The 21,533-nt window shown below is 44.4% G+C and overlaps 1 protein-coding gene across 1 annotated transcript in view; it reads left to right on the top strand.

Moving 5' to 3' along the window:
* The first annotated feature begins 8,708 nt into the window (after positions 1 to 8,708).
* LOC138787888 (catalase-like) overlaps positions 8,709 to 21,533 on the top strand; it is a 33,695-nt gene continuing 20,870 nt past the window's right edge. Inside the window, exons 1-4 of the mRNA XM_069965169.1 lie at positions 8,709 to 8,797; positions 18,226 to 18,397; positions 19,310 to 19,420; positions 20,461 to 20,591. Of these exons, the coding sequence (XP_069821270.1) occupies positions 8,771 to 8,797; positions 18,226 to 18,397; positions 19,310 to 19,420; positions 20,461 to 20,591 (441 nt within the window). The 5' untranslated portion in view covers positions 8,709 to 8,770. The remainder of the gene's footprint in view (positions 8,798 to 18,225; positions 18,398 to 19,309; positions 19,421 to 20,460; positions 20,592 to 21,533) is intronic.

Raw genomic sequence — 21,533 nt, 5'->3', positions numbered from 1 at the left:
TCCCGTAAGAAATTATAGAAATGCCGACAATTGCTTCCACACCCCAAAAAATGATTTATTATTCTGAATAACATGTAAAACAAATTAAACAAACATTCAGAAACAGCAGAATATGTGATATTATAAGTTACTGTACAGTAATGGAGAGGATGGGAAACACAAGGGCGGACAGAGACTGCAGGGAGCAGGAAGGAATGAGCAGGGCAGATGTGCGCACATACATGCAGCACTCTCTGTCCGGGGAGAGAGGGGTTACAGCTATGGAGAGATTACCTCCTCAGTCCTGTCCCCTGATGGAAGCCCCAGCCTGAAGTAGATCTGCTATGATTTGAAAGGTGAGGAAGACTTCCTGGGTCAGAGTACAGAGCTGTAGACCCCGCTATACAGACCATGCCCCTTCCTCACTCCCCCTCCCACCCAGCACAGGGAGCTCTTTAAACCAAAGCAATGATCTTAAACCAAGTCACAATTTTGAAAAACTGTGAGCTCCTAAACCAAGGTACCACTGTACTTGCAAAATGTCCTGGGAACTATTCCATGCAATAGAATTTATGCAAATATGAAAAAGTGCCCTGTATGTTTGTGTTTTAGGGGTGTTCCTTCCTTCTGAACCTCGAATAATTCTTGGTAGAGATGAGCGAATTTACAGTGCAAAAGAAGTGGATCTCTTCGTTAGCTCGGCAATCTACTTATCAACCTGCTGCCCTTTGAAGTCCTTGCTGCTTTGCCTCAGGAGCCTGGAAAAAACTGGATCCAATCTCGGGAGAAGTTTCCCAGGACTGGATCCAGTTTTTCCAGGCACCCGGTGGCGGAGCGGCATGGACTTCGTAAGCAGCTGGCTGAGAAGCAGATTACCGAGCTAATGAAGCCATTTCCTTTTGTACTGTAAATTCGCTCATCTCTACTTCTTATGTCCCAGACATTGGATAGTAAGCTCAGGAAAATCTTGTTGCAGGGATAATCTACACAGTAGTGTCACAACAGAAGAGATTGTAGAAAGTGATGTCACAGTACAGGGGTAATGCACACAGTGATGTCCGAATGGAAACCTAGAATACAGAAGAGAAAGCGCTTATGTGCACATGAGAGGTAAGAGAGTATGGGACCCCTGCTCACCTGATGCACAACACCTATGGAGACATATATTCACAGGTCTGTGGCTGCTGGTTAGGGAAGCCCATTACTGCTGCCTGTTTATTCTCACTGGTTATGGGTAATACCGGTATGAATAAGTACAATAGAGCAGAAGATTAGGATTGAAGAACAGGCGCTGTAGTTGAGACCATTTTAGATCGGAATCCTCTCTTCTTCAGGGAGCACTTATCTAAAAATGAAAGTGTTCCGAACTTGAACCGCGCTTTTGGTTCTAATACACACCATTATATATTGGGGTTGAAGAACAAGTGCTGTACGTGCAGAGTACAGCGCCCGTTCTTTAATTCTTATCCTCTGCTCCATTGTACTCAAATGCAAACATGAATACAGTAACAAGCACAATAATATCACTGCGGGGATAATAAGCGCAATAATGTCATAGGAAAATAAATGATATTACAAAAAATAATCAACCTAGCGATATCACAATACACTGATAGTACAGCTGAAGGAATATATATATATATATATATATATATTTATACACGTATGATGCATAATATGATTGCCCCCACCCCGGATTAATTTAATAATGACAAAGCAAGCTAAGCAAAGAAGAGACTTTTCATTTGGACAGAGAATTAGTGACCAACGTGCACACAAATACACATTGCACAATACAGACGGTATATCGGACAATCAGCAAACAATAGTAAATTCCTCCAGTGTTGGTATAATACAGGGTATAAATGCTAATATTTCCTTATGTGGCGGAGGAGTGGCCGTTACATACACCATACTCTGAGTATCGGCAGTGTTTCTTTCCTCCACCCAAAAAAGGAAAAAAAAAATAAAAATCTATATAGCCAAAAAAAGGTGACCCACAGCTCATCTTACGGCTAGGATGGTGCTTTAAGCAAAAAATGTCATGAGTGTGGGGACACAAACTACTTTCTGCTTTATTGGGAAAAAATACCAAAAAACATAAAAACTCTATCCCAAGGGTCACTAATCCAGGGATTTATTCTGGTTGAGGGAGGAGTTGGGGGTGGCTTCTAACTGCTGAGTCCCCTCTGTGTCATATACCCCCATAATGGGGTCCACAGAGGCCGATCAATATTGTAAACGAGCTCTGATCTGCTAGATCGGTGCTCCTTTACTGAGCCTATTATATGGGCTGATAATTGTTCCTCAAGGACTTCACGGACATCGTTATTCATGCAGTCCTTGCCCAAACAGTTAATACTTTACCTGTCCGTGTTTCCGGTCTTCTGTGCTCTGTATGCGTCCCGGCACCCATCACTTCCCGCAGCGCTCCCAGACAGTGATTAGCTTAGTGGCCTGTTGGCTCAGACAGGCCGTTCTTAAGCTACAGCCGCAGTGTCGGGGAGGAAGCGGAGAACTGGAGGGTGAACAGGTAAAGTATTAACTATTACACGTAGCGAAGCGCGGTCGGCAGCCAATGTTTTCAGGTCTGGGCCTAAAGAAACGAACAGCTGATGATCGTTTCATGGGCTAATTGTTGTCTAATGGTGCGTTTACACAGAGAGATTTATCGGACAGATTTTTGAAGCCAAAGCCAGGAATGGATTTAGGAAGAGGAGAAATCTCAGTCTTTCCTTTATGACCTGTTCTCTGTCTGTTCCTGGCTTTGTCTCCAAAAATCTGTCAGATAAATCTCTCTGTGTAAACGCACCATTACACGGCGTGATAATCTGCTGAATCAGGCCGATTATCGCTCCGTCTAATAGAGCCCTGAGTCTTTAATAATAGAGCAGTGAGTTATGCATGTGAGCTGACACTATTTGTTCCCTATGGAAAGGAAAAAGAGGGGGCTTCCATCCTCCATAACCATCTAGATCAGTTTTTCTCCACTTCAGTCCTCAAGGCCCACCAATAGGTCATGTTTTGAGTAATTTCTTAGTATTTATTACTCTATTACTCTAGTGCATCTGGTGTTCTTTGCATGGGATATCCTTCAAACATCTGTTGGTGCATTGTGAGGACTGGAGTTGAGAAACCATGATCTAGATGTTGTGTTGCTACTGATGAGGCATCTAGGGGGTTAAATTGCTGAGATTGGAGTTATCTCTGATACCACGCTCTGAAAGCTGTAATTCACAACCAGAATCTGTCATACATGGAGTAGACTGATGTCATGATGTAAAATGGGGGGGGGGGGGGGTTCTCTTTTTTTTTTCCATTTAGTGAACATCTGTATACAGTGGGTGTCATCTACAAAGTGTGTACTTACAGGCCTCGTTGCCCATAGCAACCAATCTGCTAAGAGCAAAATGAAAGAAACAGATCACTGATCTCAAGGAGACCAGCCAAACGATAACACTGCCGGTTAAAGCGCTCAATGCAGTGAAGTCCTAGGTGCATTGCTCCCTGGAAAACATTAATATGCAAAAGAAGAGCCAGTGGAGCTTCATTGAAGAGTCTCAAAACGCAGGACTAGACAGATATCCCTCCGGGAAGGACCCAGCCAGGGGGCAGCTCCTGTAAGGAAACCACCAAAACCACAATATTAAGTGGCCCTATAAGTCAATGTAATGACAAGAGAAAACCCAAGGCTAGGTAACCATCCACATACAGCTGTTTCGGGTGTTGCCCCTCATCAGTGTGGAGCAGGATTCTGGCAAGGTGGGAGCAATGCCTAGTAAAGCCATAAGAGAAACTGATCGCTGATCTCAGGGAGACCAGCCAAACGATAACCCTGCCGGCTGCTGGTTAAAGTGCTCAGTGCAGTGAAATCCCACGTGCATTGCTCCCTGGGAAACATGAATATGCAAAAGAAGAACCCGTGGAGCCTCATTAAAGAGTCTCGAAACACAGGACTAGCCAGATATCCCTCTGGGAAGGACCCGGCCATGGGGTGGCTCCTGTAGGAAAACCACCATATTAAGTGGCCCTATAAGTCAATGTAATGACAAGGGAAAAACCAAGGCTAGGTATCCATCCACAGACAGCTGTTTCGGGGTGTTGTCCCTCATCAGTGTGGATTCTGGCTAGGTGGGAGCAATGCCTAGTAATGCCATAAGAGAAACGAATCGCCGATCTCGATAAGACAAGCCAAACGATAACACTGCAAGAGCAAAATGAAAGTAGCTCTGTGATTGGATGTTATGGGCAACTATATTTTTTCTAATTTATGAGGCCCATTGTATAAGATAGTAACCAGTATAGATGGCTTCAGATGGTTTCAAACTGGTTTTATAGGGTGACTGTGACTGGGCAGTAATGTAGGTGTTTATTTCCTGGTAAATGGAGAGAAGTGGATGTTGTGTAAGCAGACCTCCTCGGTGTGACAAGATGGGCTTCCTGTTTGATGGATGAAACCGCAGCAGAAGGGGAAGAGGTGAAGTTTCTGCGTTTACACCATGACGCAGCAGATTTTCAGTGTTCCTGATATCAGGCAGCTCAGAGCACCATATCTCCGAACTTTTTGGACGACACTTGTGGTTCACTCTATTTCACAGACATTTTTATACACTACAATTCCCAGCATTCCCTATTACTGTTTAGAATTCACTGGTATACGGTTATATATGGCGGATTTGTTAACATGAAGGAGACTCTGATTTAATTGTATGTTGAAAGGGCTGCCAAATAGTATTATAAATAAAGTTGTTGAAATTAATAGAGAAAAAAAAAGCAGGCAGAGTAAACAATGGTTGCCGTGGTTACATGCAGGGACCTTTATATGGCGGTGCTATAATCAGGTTTTTTTTAGTATATTTTATTGGTAACAGGATCAGAAAGCTTCATTTGTATGTCAGTCATACTCGCTTAGTGTTAGGGTCAGTTCATACGCCAAAATTCAGAGCAGAATCCCTGTCAAAGACTCTGCTCGGAATTCCGCCTGCCTCAGCACCCAGCAATGTAAGATATAGGGCACCTCTCCGCTCAAAGAGACATGACATACCTTACATTGAGGCGCTGAGGCAGGTGGAATTCCAAGCGGAGTCTGCAACAAGGATTCTGCTCTGAATTTCGGCGCCGACTCCTCAGTATGAACTGACCCTAAGGGCATAAACCCACACACCGTATACGCAGCAGATACGCAACAAATACGCTGCAGATTTGTTGGTACAGATTTGATGCTGTGTTCAGTTATTTAGATCTAATCTGCTGCAAGTTTGCTGCGAGTTTGCTGCGTATCGCAGCAGTAAAAACGCTGCATATACGGTGTGTGGGTTTATACCCTCAAACTAAGCGAGTATGACTAACATACAAATAAAATTAGCTGATCCTGCTACTAATAAAATATACATACAAAAAAGCCTGATTATAGCACCGCCATATAAAGGTCCCATATAAAGTGTGAACTGACCCATAGGGAAACTTGAAATGTGACATGCTTTATCCACCCAAGCCTTCAGAGCGACGAATAACGTACGTCCAATAAAGGGGGAAACATAGTATAACATGGCGGAAACTCAGATGAGTATCTATAGTGTAGTACCTGAATGGAATGCCAACAGTGCCAATTTTTGCTAAATGAAAAGGGGCAATGTTTACTCAAACTCCTTTCAAAAGTTTTCATTTTAGGTGCATTTCTGTATGTTTTCGGGATGGTCTCAGGGGGAGGCTTAAAGGGGCATTCCCAACTTCAAATATTGTTCCCTAGGGGTGCGGAATCTGTGCGAAGAATTTCTTGCGGATTCTGCCGCTTGCCCCTCCGCCCGTCCCATAGACTCCATTCTATGATCACTATGATAACTTTTCTCTGTCTGCAGGATCAGTAGGGATCCCACCCTTATCAGCTCTTATCCCCTATCCTGTGCTGGTGTACATATAGCTATAGTATACATTATATATATATATATATATATATATATATATATATATATATATATATATATATATTATACTGTATCCACACATTATATCCATCTATATCCACACTATGTGAAGGGTACCCATCAACCTAGAGATTGTTTTTTTTGTTGCTGATGGAGTTGTACCCCATGTGCCAGGTGGCGGAGGCACCATTGGCATCTGCAATGTACATCCAAAATTCAGATATACTGTGCGGGAAATAACACCAATACGCCGACTGTTGATTATCAGTATTATATCCGTATTTCTGTACAATAAACATGTATGCGCTGTCACCTCAGCAGGAAAATAGAACAAAAGATGCAAAAAAGATCAAATACTGATACAATAAGGATCACTTATGGATGCGTATTCTGCATTGTATCCACTCTCCATAGACCTAAAGGGACATTTTCCAAATGCAAACTGCTAAATACAAAATTGTGCATTTCTTAAAGGGGTATTCTGGTAAATATTGAAGAAATGTTAAAAAACAACAACATCAGCAGTGCTAATCACTGATCCACCAACAGTGCTAATCACTGATCCACCAACAATGCAAATCACTGATCCACCAACAGTGCTAATCACTGAGCCACCAACAGTGCTAATCACTGATCCACCAACAGTGCTAATCACTGAGCCACCAACAATGCTAATCACTGAGCCATCAACAGTGCTAATCACTGAGCCATCAACAGTGCTAATCACAGAGCCACCAACAGTGCTAATCACTGAGCCGTCAACAGTGCTAATCACAGAGCCACCAACAGTGCTAATCACTGAGCCGTCAACAGTGCTAATCACTGAGCCATCAACAGTGCTAATCACTAAGCCATCAACAGTGCTAATCACTGAGCCATCAACAGTGCTAATCACTAAGCCACCAACAGTGCTAATCACTGAGCCACCAACAGCGCTAATCACAGAGCTATTAACAGCGCTAATTACAGAGCTATAAACAGTGCTAATCACTGAGCCACAAACAGTGGTAATCACTGAGCCACCAACAATGCTAATCACTAAGCCAGCAATAGTTTTAATCACTAAGCCACCAACAGTGCTAATCACTGAGCCACCAACAGCGCTAATCAGAGCCATTAACAGTGCTAATCACTGAGCCACCAGCAGTGCTGATAATTGAGCGACCAATAGTGGTAATCACTAAGTCACCATCAGATCTAATCACTGAGCCACCAATGGTGCTAAACAGAGAGCTACCAACAGTGCTAATCACTGAGCCATAAGTCAGCAAAAGGGCTAATAACTGAGCCACCAATTGTGCAAATCACCAACAATGCTAATCACTGAGCCACCAATGGCATCGACAGTGCTAACCAGTGAGCTTAAGACAGTGCTTTCTATTGGGCCTCCAACAATGCTCAACACTATGCGCACATCTATGCTAAACACTAAGATGGCCACAGTGCTGACCACTGAGCCACAACAGTGCTAATCACTGAGCCACCTATGGTGCTAACCCCTGAGCCAGAGACAGTGCTAATCACTGAGCCACCTATGGTGCTAACCCCTGAGCCAGAGACAGTGCTAATCACTGAGCCACCTATGGTGCTAACCCCTGAGTCAGTGACAGTGCTAATCACTGAGCCACCTATGGTGCTAGCCCCTGAGCCACCAACAGTGCTAATCACTGAGCCACCTATGGTGCTAGCTAGCCCCTGAGCCACCAACAGTGCTAATCACTGAGCCACCTATGGTGCTAGCCCCTGAGCCACCAACAGTGCTAATCACTGAGCCACCTATGGTGCTAACCCCTGAGCCACCAACAGTGCTAATCACTGAGCCACCTATGGTGCTAACCCCTGAGCCAGAGACAGTGCTAATCACTGAGCCACCTATGGTGCTAAACCCTGAGCCAGCGACAGTGCTAATCACTGAGCCACCTATGGTGCTAACCCCTGAGCCAGAGACAGTGCTAATCACTGAGCCACCTATGGTGCTAACCCCTGAGTCAGCGACAGTGCTAATCACTGAGCGACCTATGGTGCTAGCCCCTGAGCCACCAACAGTGCTAATCACTGAGCCACCTATGGTGCTAGCCCCTGAGCCACCAACAGTGCTAATCACTGAGCCACCTATGGTGCTAACCCCTGAGCCACCAACAGTGCTAATCACTGAGCCACCTATGGTGCTAACCCCTGAGCCAGAGACAGTGCTAATCACTGAGCCACCTATGCTGCTAACCCCTGAGCCAGAGACAGTGCTAATCACTGAGCCACCTATGCTGCTAACCCCTGAGCCAGCGACAGTGCTAATCACTGAGCCAACAATGGTGCTAACCCCTGAGCCAGTTGCACCAAGCAATGATATTAAACACTGAGGCACCAATAGTGCTCACTACTATGCTAGAAAAAGTGCAAAACACTGAGACACCTGCAATGCTAACCACTGAGCCAGCAACAGCCACTAGTCATGGATTTGCCAGTGTAATAGCTCCACATGTAGCAGAGCAAAGTTCACCATGTTAGTGAGTCTGCCTCTTTACTAACATGCAGTAAGTTGCCTTGCTGTAGTGTATATACAACCAGGTAGATACATCCAGGGACCCGGCATACGTGGCACTTATAATATGTGGGTACACTAAACTCTCCGGCATCATTTTATGGGGTTTCTTACATCTTAAATCCATTCTTATAAAATTTGTGCTTGTGTAAGGATGCGTCTGCAAATAGCAGGAAGGTTGCGACAGATCTTCGCTATGATATGGAGGGGGGGGGGGGGGAGTGTTAATAACAGGGAGGGCGGGGGCAGAGAGTCACATAAAGGGACGGTAACACTCAAGGACATAGCACCACACTGAGAATAGGACAGCGGACCAACAACACTCAACATGGAGCCATCCAAGCAGCACAGCAAGGTACCAGTAAGACTCCAGAATCTAGGAGGGTATCTGTAGGGCATGGGTGGTAGTTACATAAGTGGCACAGCTCTGTAGGAATGCCTGCAGAAACCCGAGACCTTGGAATGCTAAGGCCACCTGAAGATGCTTGTGCCAAGAGTAACAGAAAGAAGCATGCCAAAGGGCGGGGGGAAAGGGGGAGTATGAGTAAGGGCCCTATTCCACAGTAACAATAATCGGCCGGATCGGCCCCATTTGGCCCGATTCGGCCGATTATCGTTCGGTGAAATAGAGAGAACGATCAGCCGATGATCGTGTCATCGGCTGATCGTTCATTTAGGGCCAGACCTAAAATCATCGTAAGATCAGTGGTCCCCAACCTTTGCAGATACACAGCTTTCAGCACAGGAGTGTATGCTGGGAGTTGTAGTTTTGTAATAGACAAACATACAACTGTACAGTAGTGGGCACCAACATACACCTGTACTATAGAGGGCATCAACATACACCTGTACTATGGTGGGCATCAACATACACCTGTACTATGGTGGGCATCAACATACACCTGTACTATAGTGGGCACCAACATACACCTGTACTATAGTGGGCACCAATATACACCTGTACTATAGTGGGCACCAACATACACCTGTACTATAGAGGGCATCAACATACACCTGTACTATGGTGGGCATCAACATACACCTGTACTATGGTGGGCATCAACATACACCTGTACTATAGTGGGCATCAACATACACCTGTACTATAGTGGGTACCAACATACACCTGTACTATAGTGGGCACCAATATACACCTGTACTATAGTGGGCACCAATATACACCTGTACTATAGTGGGTACCAACATACACCTGTACTATAGTGAGCACCAACATACACCTGTACTATAGTGGGTACCAACATACACCTGTACTATAGTGGGTACCAACATACACCTGTACTATAGTGGGCACCAATATACACCTGTACTATAGTGGGTACCAACATACACCTGTACTATAGTGAGCACCAACATACACCTGTACTATAGTGGGCACAAGCATACACCTGTACTATAGTGGGCACCAATATACACCTGTACTATAGTGGGCACCAATATACACCTGTACTATAGTGGGTACCAACATACACCTGTACTATAGTGGGCACCAATATAATGTACAACTGTACTGTGTATAGTATATTGGTGCCCACTATAGTACAGGTGTATGTTGGTACCCACTATAGTACAGGTGTATATTGGTGCCCACTATAGTACAGGTGTATATTGGTGCCCACTATAGTACAGGTGTATGCTTGTGCCCACTATAGTACAGGTGTATGTTGGTGCTCACTATAGTACAGGTGTATGTTGGTACCCACTATAGTACAGGTGTATGTTGGTACCCACTATAGTACAGGTGTATGTTGGTGCTCACTATAGTACAGGTGTATGTTGGTACCCACTATAGTACAGGTGTATATTGGTGCCCACTATAGTACAGGTGTATGTTGGTACCCACTATAGTACAGGTGTATGTTGGTGCTCACTATAGTACAGGTGTATGTTGGTACCCACTATAGTACAGGTGTATATTGGTGCCCACTATAGTACAGGTGTATATTGGTACCCACTATAGTACAGGTGTATATTGGTGCCCACTTTAACACAGGTGTATGTTGGTACCCACTATAGTACAGGTGTATGTTGGTACCCACTATAGTACAGGTGTATGTTGGTGCTCACTATAGTACAGGTGTATGTTGGTACCCACTATAGTACAGGTGTATATTGGTGCCCACTATAGTACAGGTGTATGTTGGTACCCACTATAGTACAGGTGTATGTTGGTGCTCACTATAGTACAGGTGTATGTTGGTACCCACTATAGTACAGGTGTATATTGGTGCCCACTATAGTACAGGTGTATATTGGTACCCACTATAGTACAGGTGTATATTGGTGCCCACTATAACACAGGTGTATGTTGGTACCCACTATAGTACAGGTGTATGTTGGTACCCACTATAGTACAGGTGTATGTTGGTGCTCACTATAGTACAGGTGTATGTTGGTACCCACTATAGTACAGGTGTATATTGGTGCCCACTATAGTACAGGTGTATGTTGGTACCCACTATAGTACAGGTGTATATTGGTGCCCACTATAGTACAGTTGTACAGTATATTGGTGCCCACTATAGTACAGGTGTATGTTGGTACCCACTATAGTACAGGTGTATGTTGGTACCCACTATAGTACAGGTGTATGTTGGTGCTCACTATAGTACAGGTGTATGTTGGTACCCACTATAGTACAGGTGTATGTTGGTGCCCACTATAGTACAGGTGTATGTTGGTACCCACTATAGTACAGGTGTATGTTGGTGCCCACTATAGTACAAGTATTAGTTGATGCCCACCATAGTACAGGTGTATGTTGATGCCCACTATAGTACAGGTGTATATTGGTGCCCACTATAGTACAGGTGTATGTTGATGCCCACTATAGTACAGGTGTATATTGGTGCCCACTATAGTACAGGTGTATGTTGGTGCCCACTATAGTACAGGTGTATGTTGGTGCCCACTATAGTACAGGTGTATGTTGGTACCCACTATAGTACAGGTGTATGTTGGTGCCCACTATAGTACAAGTATTAGTTGGTGCCCACCATAGTACAGGTGTATGTTGATGCCCACCATAGTACAGGTGTATGTTGATGCCCACTATAGTACAGGTGTATATTGGTGCCCACTATAGTACAGGTGTATGTTGGTACCCACTATAGTACAGGTGTATGTTGGTGCTCACTATAGTACAGGTGTATGTTGGTGCCCACTATAGTACAGGTGTATGTTGGTACCCACTATAGTACAGGTGTATGTTGGTGCCCACTATAGTACAGGTGTATGTTGGTGCCCACTATAGTACAAGTATTAGTTGGTGCCCACCATAGTACAGTTGTATGTTGATGCCCACCATAGTACAGGTGTATGTTGATGCCCACTATAGTACAGGTGTATATTGGTGCCCACTATAGTACAGGTGTATGTTGGTACCCACTATAGTACAGGTGTATGTTGGTGCTCACTATAGTACAGGTGTATGTTGGTACCCACTATAGTACAGGTGTATATTGGTGCCCACTATAACACAGGTGTATGTTGGTACCCACTATAGTACAGGTGTATGTTGGTACCCACTATAGTACAGGTGTATGTTGGTGCTCACTATAGTACAGGTGTATGTTGGTACCCACTATAGTACAGGTGTATATTGGTGCCCACTATAGTACAGGTGTATATTGGTGCCCACTATAGTACAGTTGTACAGTATATTGGTGCCCACTATAGTACAGGTGTATGTTGGTACCCACTATAGTACAGGTGTATGTTGGTGCTCACTATAGTACAGGTGTATGTTGGTACCCACTATAGTACAGGTGTATATTGGTGCCCACTATAGTACAGGTGTATATTGGTGCCCACTATAGTACAGTTGTACAGTATATTGGTGCCCACTATAGTACAGGTGTATGTTGGTACCCACTATAGTACAGGTGTATGTTGGTACCCACTATAGTACAGGTGTATGTTGGTGCTCACTATAGTACAGGTGTATGTTGGTACCCACTATAGTACAGGTGTATGCTTGTGCCCACTATAGTACAGGTGTATGTTGGTGCCCACTATAGTACAGGTGTATGTTGGTACCCACTATAGTACAGGTGTATGTTGGTGCCCACTATAGTACAAGTATTAGTTGGTGCCCACCATAGTACAGGTGTTTGTTGATGCCCACCATAGTACACAGTGTATGTTGATGCCCACTATAGTACAGGTGTATATTGGTGCCCACTATAGTACAGGTGTATGTTGGTGCCCACTATAGTACAGGTGTATGTTGCTGCCCACTATAGTACAGGTGTATGTTGGTACCCACTATAGTACAGGTGTATGTTGGTGCCCACTATAGTACAAGTATTAGTTGGTGCCCACCATAGTACAGGTGTATGTTGATGCCCACCATAGTACAGGTGTATGTTGATGCCCACTATAGTACAGGTGTATATTGGTGCCCACTATAGTACAGGTGTATGTTGGTGCCCACTATAGTACAGGTGTATGTTGGTACCCACTATAGTACAGGTGTATGTTGGTGCCCACTATAGTACAGGTATTAGTTGGTGCCCACCATAGTACAGGTGTATGTTGATGCCCACCATAGTACAGGTGTATGTTGATGCCCACTATAGTACAGGTGTATATTGGTGCCCACTATAGTACAGTTGTACAGTATATTGGTGCCCACTATAGTACAGGTGTATGTTGGTACCCACTATAGTACAGGTGTATATTGGTGCCCACTATAGTACAGGTGTATGCTTGTGCCCACTATAGTACAGGTGTATGTTGGTGCTCACTATAGTACAAGCATACACCTGTGTTATAGTGGGCACAAGCATACACCTGTGGTATAGTGGGCACAAGCAGTGTCGGACTGGGGTACCTGGGGCCCACAATTGAAGTACCAGTGAGAAGCAATTTTTTGACCTGAATCTCTCCTGGATTCGACTGTATCTGTGTCCTACAACTCCCAGAATGCCTTATACTCTCCTAATGTGTATGCTGGGAGTTGTAGTTTCTAAGAGAAACCTGGTTATGTAGAGGCTCCTGGTAGCTCAAGTCTGTGGGTCACAACCATCAGCCCTCCCAACTCCCAGCATATCCTGAAGGCTGCAGACTGTCAGTAAATGCTGGGAGTTAATAGTTAACGGATTACAATGGGTGTGTTATCTGCGACGAAAGTAAATCCGTAAAAGGTAGCAGGGATGTGCAGTGTGGTGGGGTGAGGGGCAAGGTGCGGCTGGTTATGCCCCTATTCCACAGGTCATTTAGAGGAGCAAACGAGCGCTCTCAGCGCTCGTTTGCTCCTCGTTCCCCGCTCGCTGCCGCCGCGTTGAATAGCGGCGGCAGCGAGCGGGTGAGTGCAGGAGGGGGCAGCGGGGAGCTGCGGGGGGGCTGCCCGGGGGATCGCTGATCGTCCGGGCAGCCCATAGGATATAGCAGCGTCTGCTGCCGATGCTCCTATTCAACGGAGCGACGGCAGCAGATCGCTGCTATATCAGTCGCTTGTTTTTCAACATGTTGAAAAACAAGCGACTGCAACGATCAGCCGACATGAACGATGTCGGCTGATCGTTGCACTCTATTCCACCGGACGATTATCGTCCGTAGCGGCCGATATCGTCCGAATACGAACGATAATCGTTCCGTGGAATAGGGCCTTTAGGCTTAGGGTACAAACACACACACTGTATACGCAGCAGATATGCAGCAGATTAGATCCAAATAACTAAACACAGCATCAAATCTGCTGCAGATCTGCTGCGTATACAGTGTGTTTGTACCCTTAAGGACGGTTTCAGACAAAAGCATTTTTGTGTCCTTATACTGAGGGTCTAATGATAATATACATCCATACTACTGGCCTAAAGCGGTTATGTATAGGGGTGTGAATGTGGTGCCAGGTGATTGGTGGAGCAGCTATGGTTATACAGACACGTTGAAGCAATGACTGTATTATAAACTGTTGCACTTCCCTTATTGTGCTGAATAGTAGCTATCTGCCAAGCCTCACGTTAGCTAAGGTAAAGAGTGAAATGGGATACATATAAAGAAGTAACAGAAGTAACTGTTTACAGGTAAAAAAAAAAACTATTCATAGCGTATAACAGAGAAGAGAAAAGAGTACAATGGATCACAATGGATTTAAAGTGTCCCTGCCAATGGATAAAGTTGTCAACGTTTTAAAGGGGTTGAGGTCTGGGTGTTGAACCCTTCCCCCTCAGCTCTCGATGATCTCCATCCAGTTGCATGAGATGAGTTCCATTATAAGGGGGGGTTTATACTATGGAATTTGCGCGGATTCCATTGCCTGTACACGCTCACGGCCGTGCGCCTTTCCGCTGGCTCCATAGACACCATTCTATGGGCCGTCCGATTCCGCTATCCACTGAAAGATTTGACGTGTCAATTCTTTCGGCGGAATGCGGAATCCGCCCGTGCATAAAATGGTGTCTATGGCACGGGCGGAGAGGCGGAGAGGAACACTTTGGTGCCTGTACATATGATATTAAAGTTGATGATATGTCCAGCTCGCAGAATGTTCCTAGAACAATAGTTTGCTCATCAGTGTCATTGATCATGTATAGAGATGAGAAAATCGATTGGTACAAATAGGTCTAATTGGTCCAAATTTAAAAAAAAATTCTGATATATTAGAATATAGAGTCATTTACTTAGCTTGTGCGGAAGGGATTTCTGTCAGAGGCAGGAGTATTACTTCTATACATTGAGCGGCCCAGATATGAGCAGTGTGCCTCTCCGCCTTCACTCAGTACATTGACTGGGACACATGTCCTGCTCCAACCCAGCAAATACGACTACTCACTGTATTGTGCAGGGACTCCTGTCTTCGACAGGTGACCCTGTTATAGTACATACTTTGTGTAGATCATCGCAGGGCAATTAGGTTCTTACAAATCCATACTGGCATCTGATTTTAAAACAAATCCAAGTCAGATTTGCCGAATAGGTCCCAAAAGGAATATCAGTAGATTCGCTCATCTCTAATCAGGTATGGCCAGTGTGAACAACTATAATGAACACTAGCCCCCGACTACAAAAAAAAAAAAAAAAAAAGGCCTGACCTGATGTCTAGTTCATGAATTTTTGGGGGTATAGGAATTTGCTCAAAGAGTGTTTTCAAAGAAAAGCCTATCCAAAGAACAACCCTGAAGATCGGCTGTTCGGTGCCTGCACTCTATAGACACAGTTGGCTCCCTACTTTGTGTACAGTGTCGGATTGGGGTATCTTGGCCCACCAGAGGAAATGTTCCTGGGGGGCAACCAATGAAGAACCAGTGAGAAATTACTTGTCAATCAATGTTAGTGTAACTTCTAAGGGCCTTATTACACGGGACGATTATCGTGCAAAAATAATAATAATTCCACCTTTGTTCCCTTAAGTTCCGCGTTTTTTCACTAAACGTTCAGTGTAATAGCACATTATCTATGGTTTTGCTGGGATCAGAAGGAATAAACGATCATAGTAACGATCGCAATAACGATCATAATAACGATCGTATCTAATGCTGCGTTTACACGTAACGATTATCGTGCGAATTTGCGCGATAACGGTCGAATTCGAACGATAATCGTACGTGTAAACGCAGCGAACGATCGAACGACGCACGATAATCGTACATAAATCGTACATTTTGATCTTTCATCAGGTCATCAAATCGTCGTTCATCGTACGCAAAAAATTCGCAAATCGTTCCGTGTGAACAGTCGTTCGCGATTTAACCAATGTGTGAGATAGGCTTAAACGATCGCAAAACGATCGCAGTGCGAATTTTCGTACGATATATCGTACCATCTAAACGCTTATCGTTATTAAAAAAAAAAAATCGTAAATCCGACATCGCTAATCGTACGATCGGGCCAATAATCGTTACGTGTAAACGCAGCATAACGCCCATCGTTCTGTGTAATATGGTGAACGATTTCAGGTAAAGGATAAACAATCTCGTTTGTGATTGTTTTATCGTTAGTCGTTTATCGTTAAAAATCCCTCTGTGTAATAGGACCCTAAAGCTAGGGGCCCGCCGGAGGATTCTCCAGTCCACTGGTGGGCCAGTCTGAAACGGTTTGTGTAGCTGCATCCCTAAGGTACTTTAGCCTCAGCTTCTATTGAAGTGAATAGGAGCTGAGGCAAAGCAGCTATATAGAGTATGGAGCCAGCTGCTTCTTTCTCCATTGGGCACAGAACAGTTGACGCACAAGGTGTCAGCACCTCACCGATCGTCTATTGCTAGCCTATACTTTGGGTAGTTTTATCCTGGAAATCCCCTTTAATTTAAAGGTAACACATTTTCAGCATGGGACTGTTCTACAGGCAAGTGCTTGACTTGCTGCAAGTTTCAATCACATAAATCTCTGCAGCAGAATCTGCTGTGTGTGAACCCAGGCTGGAATACAGCAGTCCATTGGGTGTGTTACCTACTGTATGTAGCTACATAAGGCACGTCCGCTCATTGGTGAATGGGGCGCTAGTATCAGCCATTATATTCTTATTCTTATTAATCTCAGTCAGTACATATTAGTTTTATGGGGTTGAGCTATAGCCGGAAGACAATACATTTTTGTGCAATTGGTTGGTGTGGAGCAACTGCAGATAATGGCAACTTCTCCCCTGGTGGAGACTTCCTCCTTCATATGAATGCCTCCCCTAATACAGTACTGTGCGGCCCTCCAACTATGATGAAACTCCAGCTGCAAGCAGGTCAGGCCAGTGGCAGATTATCAGGAAACCCCAGGAGTTTCACCATAGCTGAACAGCGCCAGACTTCTCTATTAAATGGGCACTGTCACTTTAAAAAAAAAATCTGAGAAATATTTTAAAGTTTTGATTGATCAGGGTCTCAAACGCCGATTCTTTGCCAAAGTGAGCTGGGAGAAGTGCAAGGAAAATGTAGTCTTTTTATCTCTGTGCCGCTTGGCCAAGATGGACTCAAAGTAAGTTTATTGGACTGTCTTATGCTGCGTTTACACAAAACGATAATTGGCCCGATCGTACGATTAACGATGTCGGAGTAACGTTTTTTTTTTCATAACGGTCAGCATTTAGACGGTACGATATAGCGTACGGAAATTCGTTTTGCGATGGCTTAAGCCTATCTGACACATTGGTTAAATCGGCGAACGACTGTTTACACGGAACGATCTGCGAATTTTTTGCGAACAACGATTTTAGAACATGTTGTAAGATCAAAATGAACGATTTATCGTTCGTCGTTTGAAGCGTTTACACGTGCGATTATCGTTCGAATTCGATCGATATCGTGCAAATTCGCATGATAATCGTTCCGTGTAAACGCAGCACACAGATTGGGGAGAGAAGTGCTCAGCCACAGACTTCTCTCCCTGCTCGTCTTCTAAGACATGCAAATTTTTTTCAGGTTCACTTTAAGGCATGGACATGCAAACTACAGCCCTAGTGTTTCTAATTCTATACATCCCCTTTAAGCCCATTTCTGCACAGTCACTATAGCTTACTTATCTATGGAGGCACATGGCAGAAGCTGGAAGATAAAAGTATACTTTAAACAAAACAACTATCAGGTCTGTCCTGAATTATAGATGCAGTGGAGCTGAGTTTGTCATGGGCCAAAGTGATGGTGTATCAGCGCCAGTTTTCATGTGTAATATGGATGCTATACACATCAAGCCCTCCAAGCCCTGTTTTATTCAGAAGACCATAGTCATCTATACTGTGCACATCCTTGTATATCATACCCAGTAGTAGATGGCTGCCATATGCAGAGGTTAGTTACCCTATTAAAGGACTGATATATTGCATCCACTTTCCTCCAGGAGCCTTCTGTCCTCACCACCGGGGCAGGCCATCCAACAGGGGACAAGCTGAATATCTTAACTGCAGGACAACGGGGACCCCTGCTGGTCCAGGACTCTGTTTTTATCGATGAAATGGCCCATTTTGACCGGGAAAGGATCCCTGAAAGAGTAGTACATGCAAAAGGAGCAGGTAAGCAGTATATCCATGGAGGCATGTACAGTAGGGTTCGTGGCTGTCGCAGCTGCAACTGGGCCCTTAAATCATGGGGGCCCCAAGGCTACCCCCTCAACATATTAAAGGGGTTATCCAGCATTAGAAAAACATGGCCACTTTCTTGTCTTCAGTTCAGGTGTGGTTTGCAATGAATCTCCATTCACTTCAATGGAACCGAGTTGCAAAACCCCATACAAACTGGAGACAAGAGTCGTGCTGTCCCTGGAAGATAGCGGCCATGTTAACCCCCTTTATGGTTCACTGTTTAAGGCCTTATTCACACATCCCGTAAAGTTGTTTGTAATTGCGGATCTGTAATCACAATGAGATCACATTGATTCCTATTGGGATATTCACACAGTCTGTTTTACTTTTGATCCATAATCCGTTTGGTAAAATGAAAAGGAAATGCTTTAGTGCGGATTTTGATTGCAGTACAGATTACCAACAGAAGTCTATGGGACCCGTATATTTTTTACGCACGCCACGGATGTCACGTCCGTAAAAAACACGGATCAAATCTATGAAAACTAAGTACTATTCACGTTTTACGGAAACGGATACAGAAACGGATGGAATTACGGATGCAAATACGGATGATTTTCCACGAATCACAGAGAAAAAAAATAGTGGGTACGTGTAAATGACGCCTAAGCCTGACCTGGTAAAATTCAGCTTCAGTGCTCAACAGTATATGAAGGTCTGTGCAGCAGCACTGACAGGAGCAGAAGTGTTACAGAGGTCAGAGGAGTAAAGTTCAAAAACCAAGAGGCTACACTGACAGGAGCAGAGGAGAGAAGAACTGTGTGGGGATGCTTTATATCCAATAGAATCAACAATTTAATAGAAGTTTTCTCAATGTCACTACTTTGTGTCTTCTTATTGCAGGAGCATTTGGATACTTTGAAGTCACCCATGACATCACCCAATACACCAAAGCCAAAGTGTTCGAGTCCATCGGGAAGAAAACAGATATTGGTGTCAGGTTTTCGACTGTAGGTAAGATCGCAGAAGATGGTGACATTAAAGTGTCACTGTCGTTTCTTTTTTTTTTTTTTTTGCAGAAATCAATAGTCCAGGCGATTTTAATAAACTTTGTAATTGGGTTTATTAGGCAAATATGCCATTATCTGCATTCAAAAAGACTTTCCCCAGGTCCCCCCTCTCCCTTATTCACTGCTCATTATCAGGAAATCACGACTCTTTTACATCAGTCGTGCCCTGTCTAATCTATGGAGAGGGGAGGGGGGAGATTAGTCGCCAGTAGAGAGAGAACAAAGGATTACACAGTGGGAGCTGTATGAAAGCCGGTATTCAGAGGTCAGAGAGGTCAGTGCTGACTTCAGAGGAGATAGCCCTGTGATGTAGCTGTAAATTAACTCTTTGTTGTCCGGTTTTGGTGCCTCATCTCCCTCAACCCCTCCCCTCTCCATAGGCAATCATGAAGACAGGGGGAGAGCTTCAAACTGCTTTTTCATGATAAAAATGCATTTTTCGGCTAATAAACCCAATTACAAAATTTCTTAAAATCGCCTGGACTATTGATTTCTGCAAAAAAAATTTAAATGACAGTGGCACTTTAAGTTGAAATCTTTACCCTAAGCTTTACCCTATGGTGCTGATTATATTAATATACTTTGTGCCTTTGTGTATTACTGTTTCCTATTATTCATGTCAAAAGAGAAAATTCAACTCTATTACGTCATGCTGTAGTTTAAAGGGATTGTTCACTTTGATCAAACGTTCTATTTATAGTATTAATCGTGATTGCCATCCCTCCCTGTATGCGGACTCACACAGGAGAGCTGTCAGTCATTGTGAGTGGGAGGAGTTATAATCACTCATTTTATTGGTCCTGGGAGCAGTAAAAGGGATAATTCCCATCTTTACATGTTATGTTCTATGCCCAGTATCCACAGGATGGGGTCCAACTTCTGGGGACCCCAAAATGTGGACCATGCAATGAGTAAAAGTCTGGCTATATAATATTCTTACTTTCATTCATAAACTCACTGATTTGTTCTCTTTGCACCCAAAAGCTGGAGAAGCGGGATCTGCAGACACCGTCCGTGACCCGCGAGGATTTGCGGTGAAGTTCTACACGGAAGAAGGAATTTGGGACCTAGTCGGAAACAACACCCCAATATTCTTTATTCGGGATGCCATTCTGGTAAATTACCTCAAAGCTGTGATACTAAACGCTTATGACGTGTACCGTATTCCATGTGATAGCTGGTAGAAACAAGTAGAGATCAGCAGGATCGTAGAGTATCTATCCAATCGGAGTGACTATCATGTCAGTATTCCGCCAAACAAAAATTACTGGACTTATTTGTATACCCAAAAGGGAGGAGGAGTCCCCATTGTAAAGACCAGAATGGCCTCCGCTATGGCTTGGTTTGTGTTCCACTTTCCATGTTCTTGCCATGATCCATAGGTCAGTTACCCACCTCTTACTCGCTACTAATGCTGCTTCTTTGGATATTGGAATCCTGCTCTTGCCACCCAGTAGCTAGGGGGGGGGGGGGGGGGGGGGGGGGGGCGGCAATCAGGATTGGGTTCCCTTTTTTTAAAGGACCTCATAGTTGCAGCATGGTCACATATGGTAGGTACAAGTATGCCCAAATGTTTGCAGCTATTGTTTATTTCAGTTGGATCCCGTCAGACCCTGGAACCAATGCACAGCTGGTTGCGGGTGTTGTGTGCAGCTGGTGGCCTTTGGTGTTTTGGGGCAACTTTGTCACGTGGCCAGGAGTAGCAGTACCCAATCCCAGACACATGGGCACCGGACCTTGGTAGAACTACTGTGGGGTTTAGGTGCAATGTAATTGAGTCCTGACTTAAACAGTGCTTCAACTTTACTTGGAAGAATGACTTTAGTGCAGTACAAAATATACGATAGAAAAATACCGTTTACGGTCGGGTTCACACAGCGTAAGACACCAGCCATTCTGTGACCTGGCCGTGTCACAGAGCGGTCGGTGTCTGTGAAGATCATCCCGGCCAGTACTGCAGTACCGGCTGGATGAACTTAATTTGTGCTGAATTGGAATGCGGGCGCATCTGTGTGCACCCGCATCCCAGTTCACCATAGCACACAATGGAAAGTGCG

Source organism: Dendropsophus ebraccatus, chromosome 4, assembly GCF_027789765.1.
Source record: "Dendropsophus ebraccatus isolate aDenEbr1 chromosome 4, aDenEbr1.pat, whole genome shotgun sequence".
NCBI lineage: Eukaryota > Metazoa > Chordata > Amphibia > Anura > Hylidae > Dendropsophus > Dendropsophus ebraccatus.
This window is presented reverse-complemented; position numbering and strand designations above follow the sequence as displayed.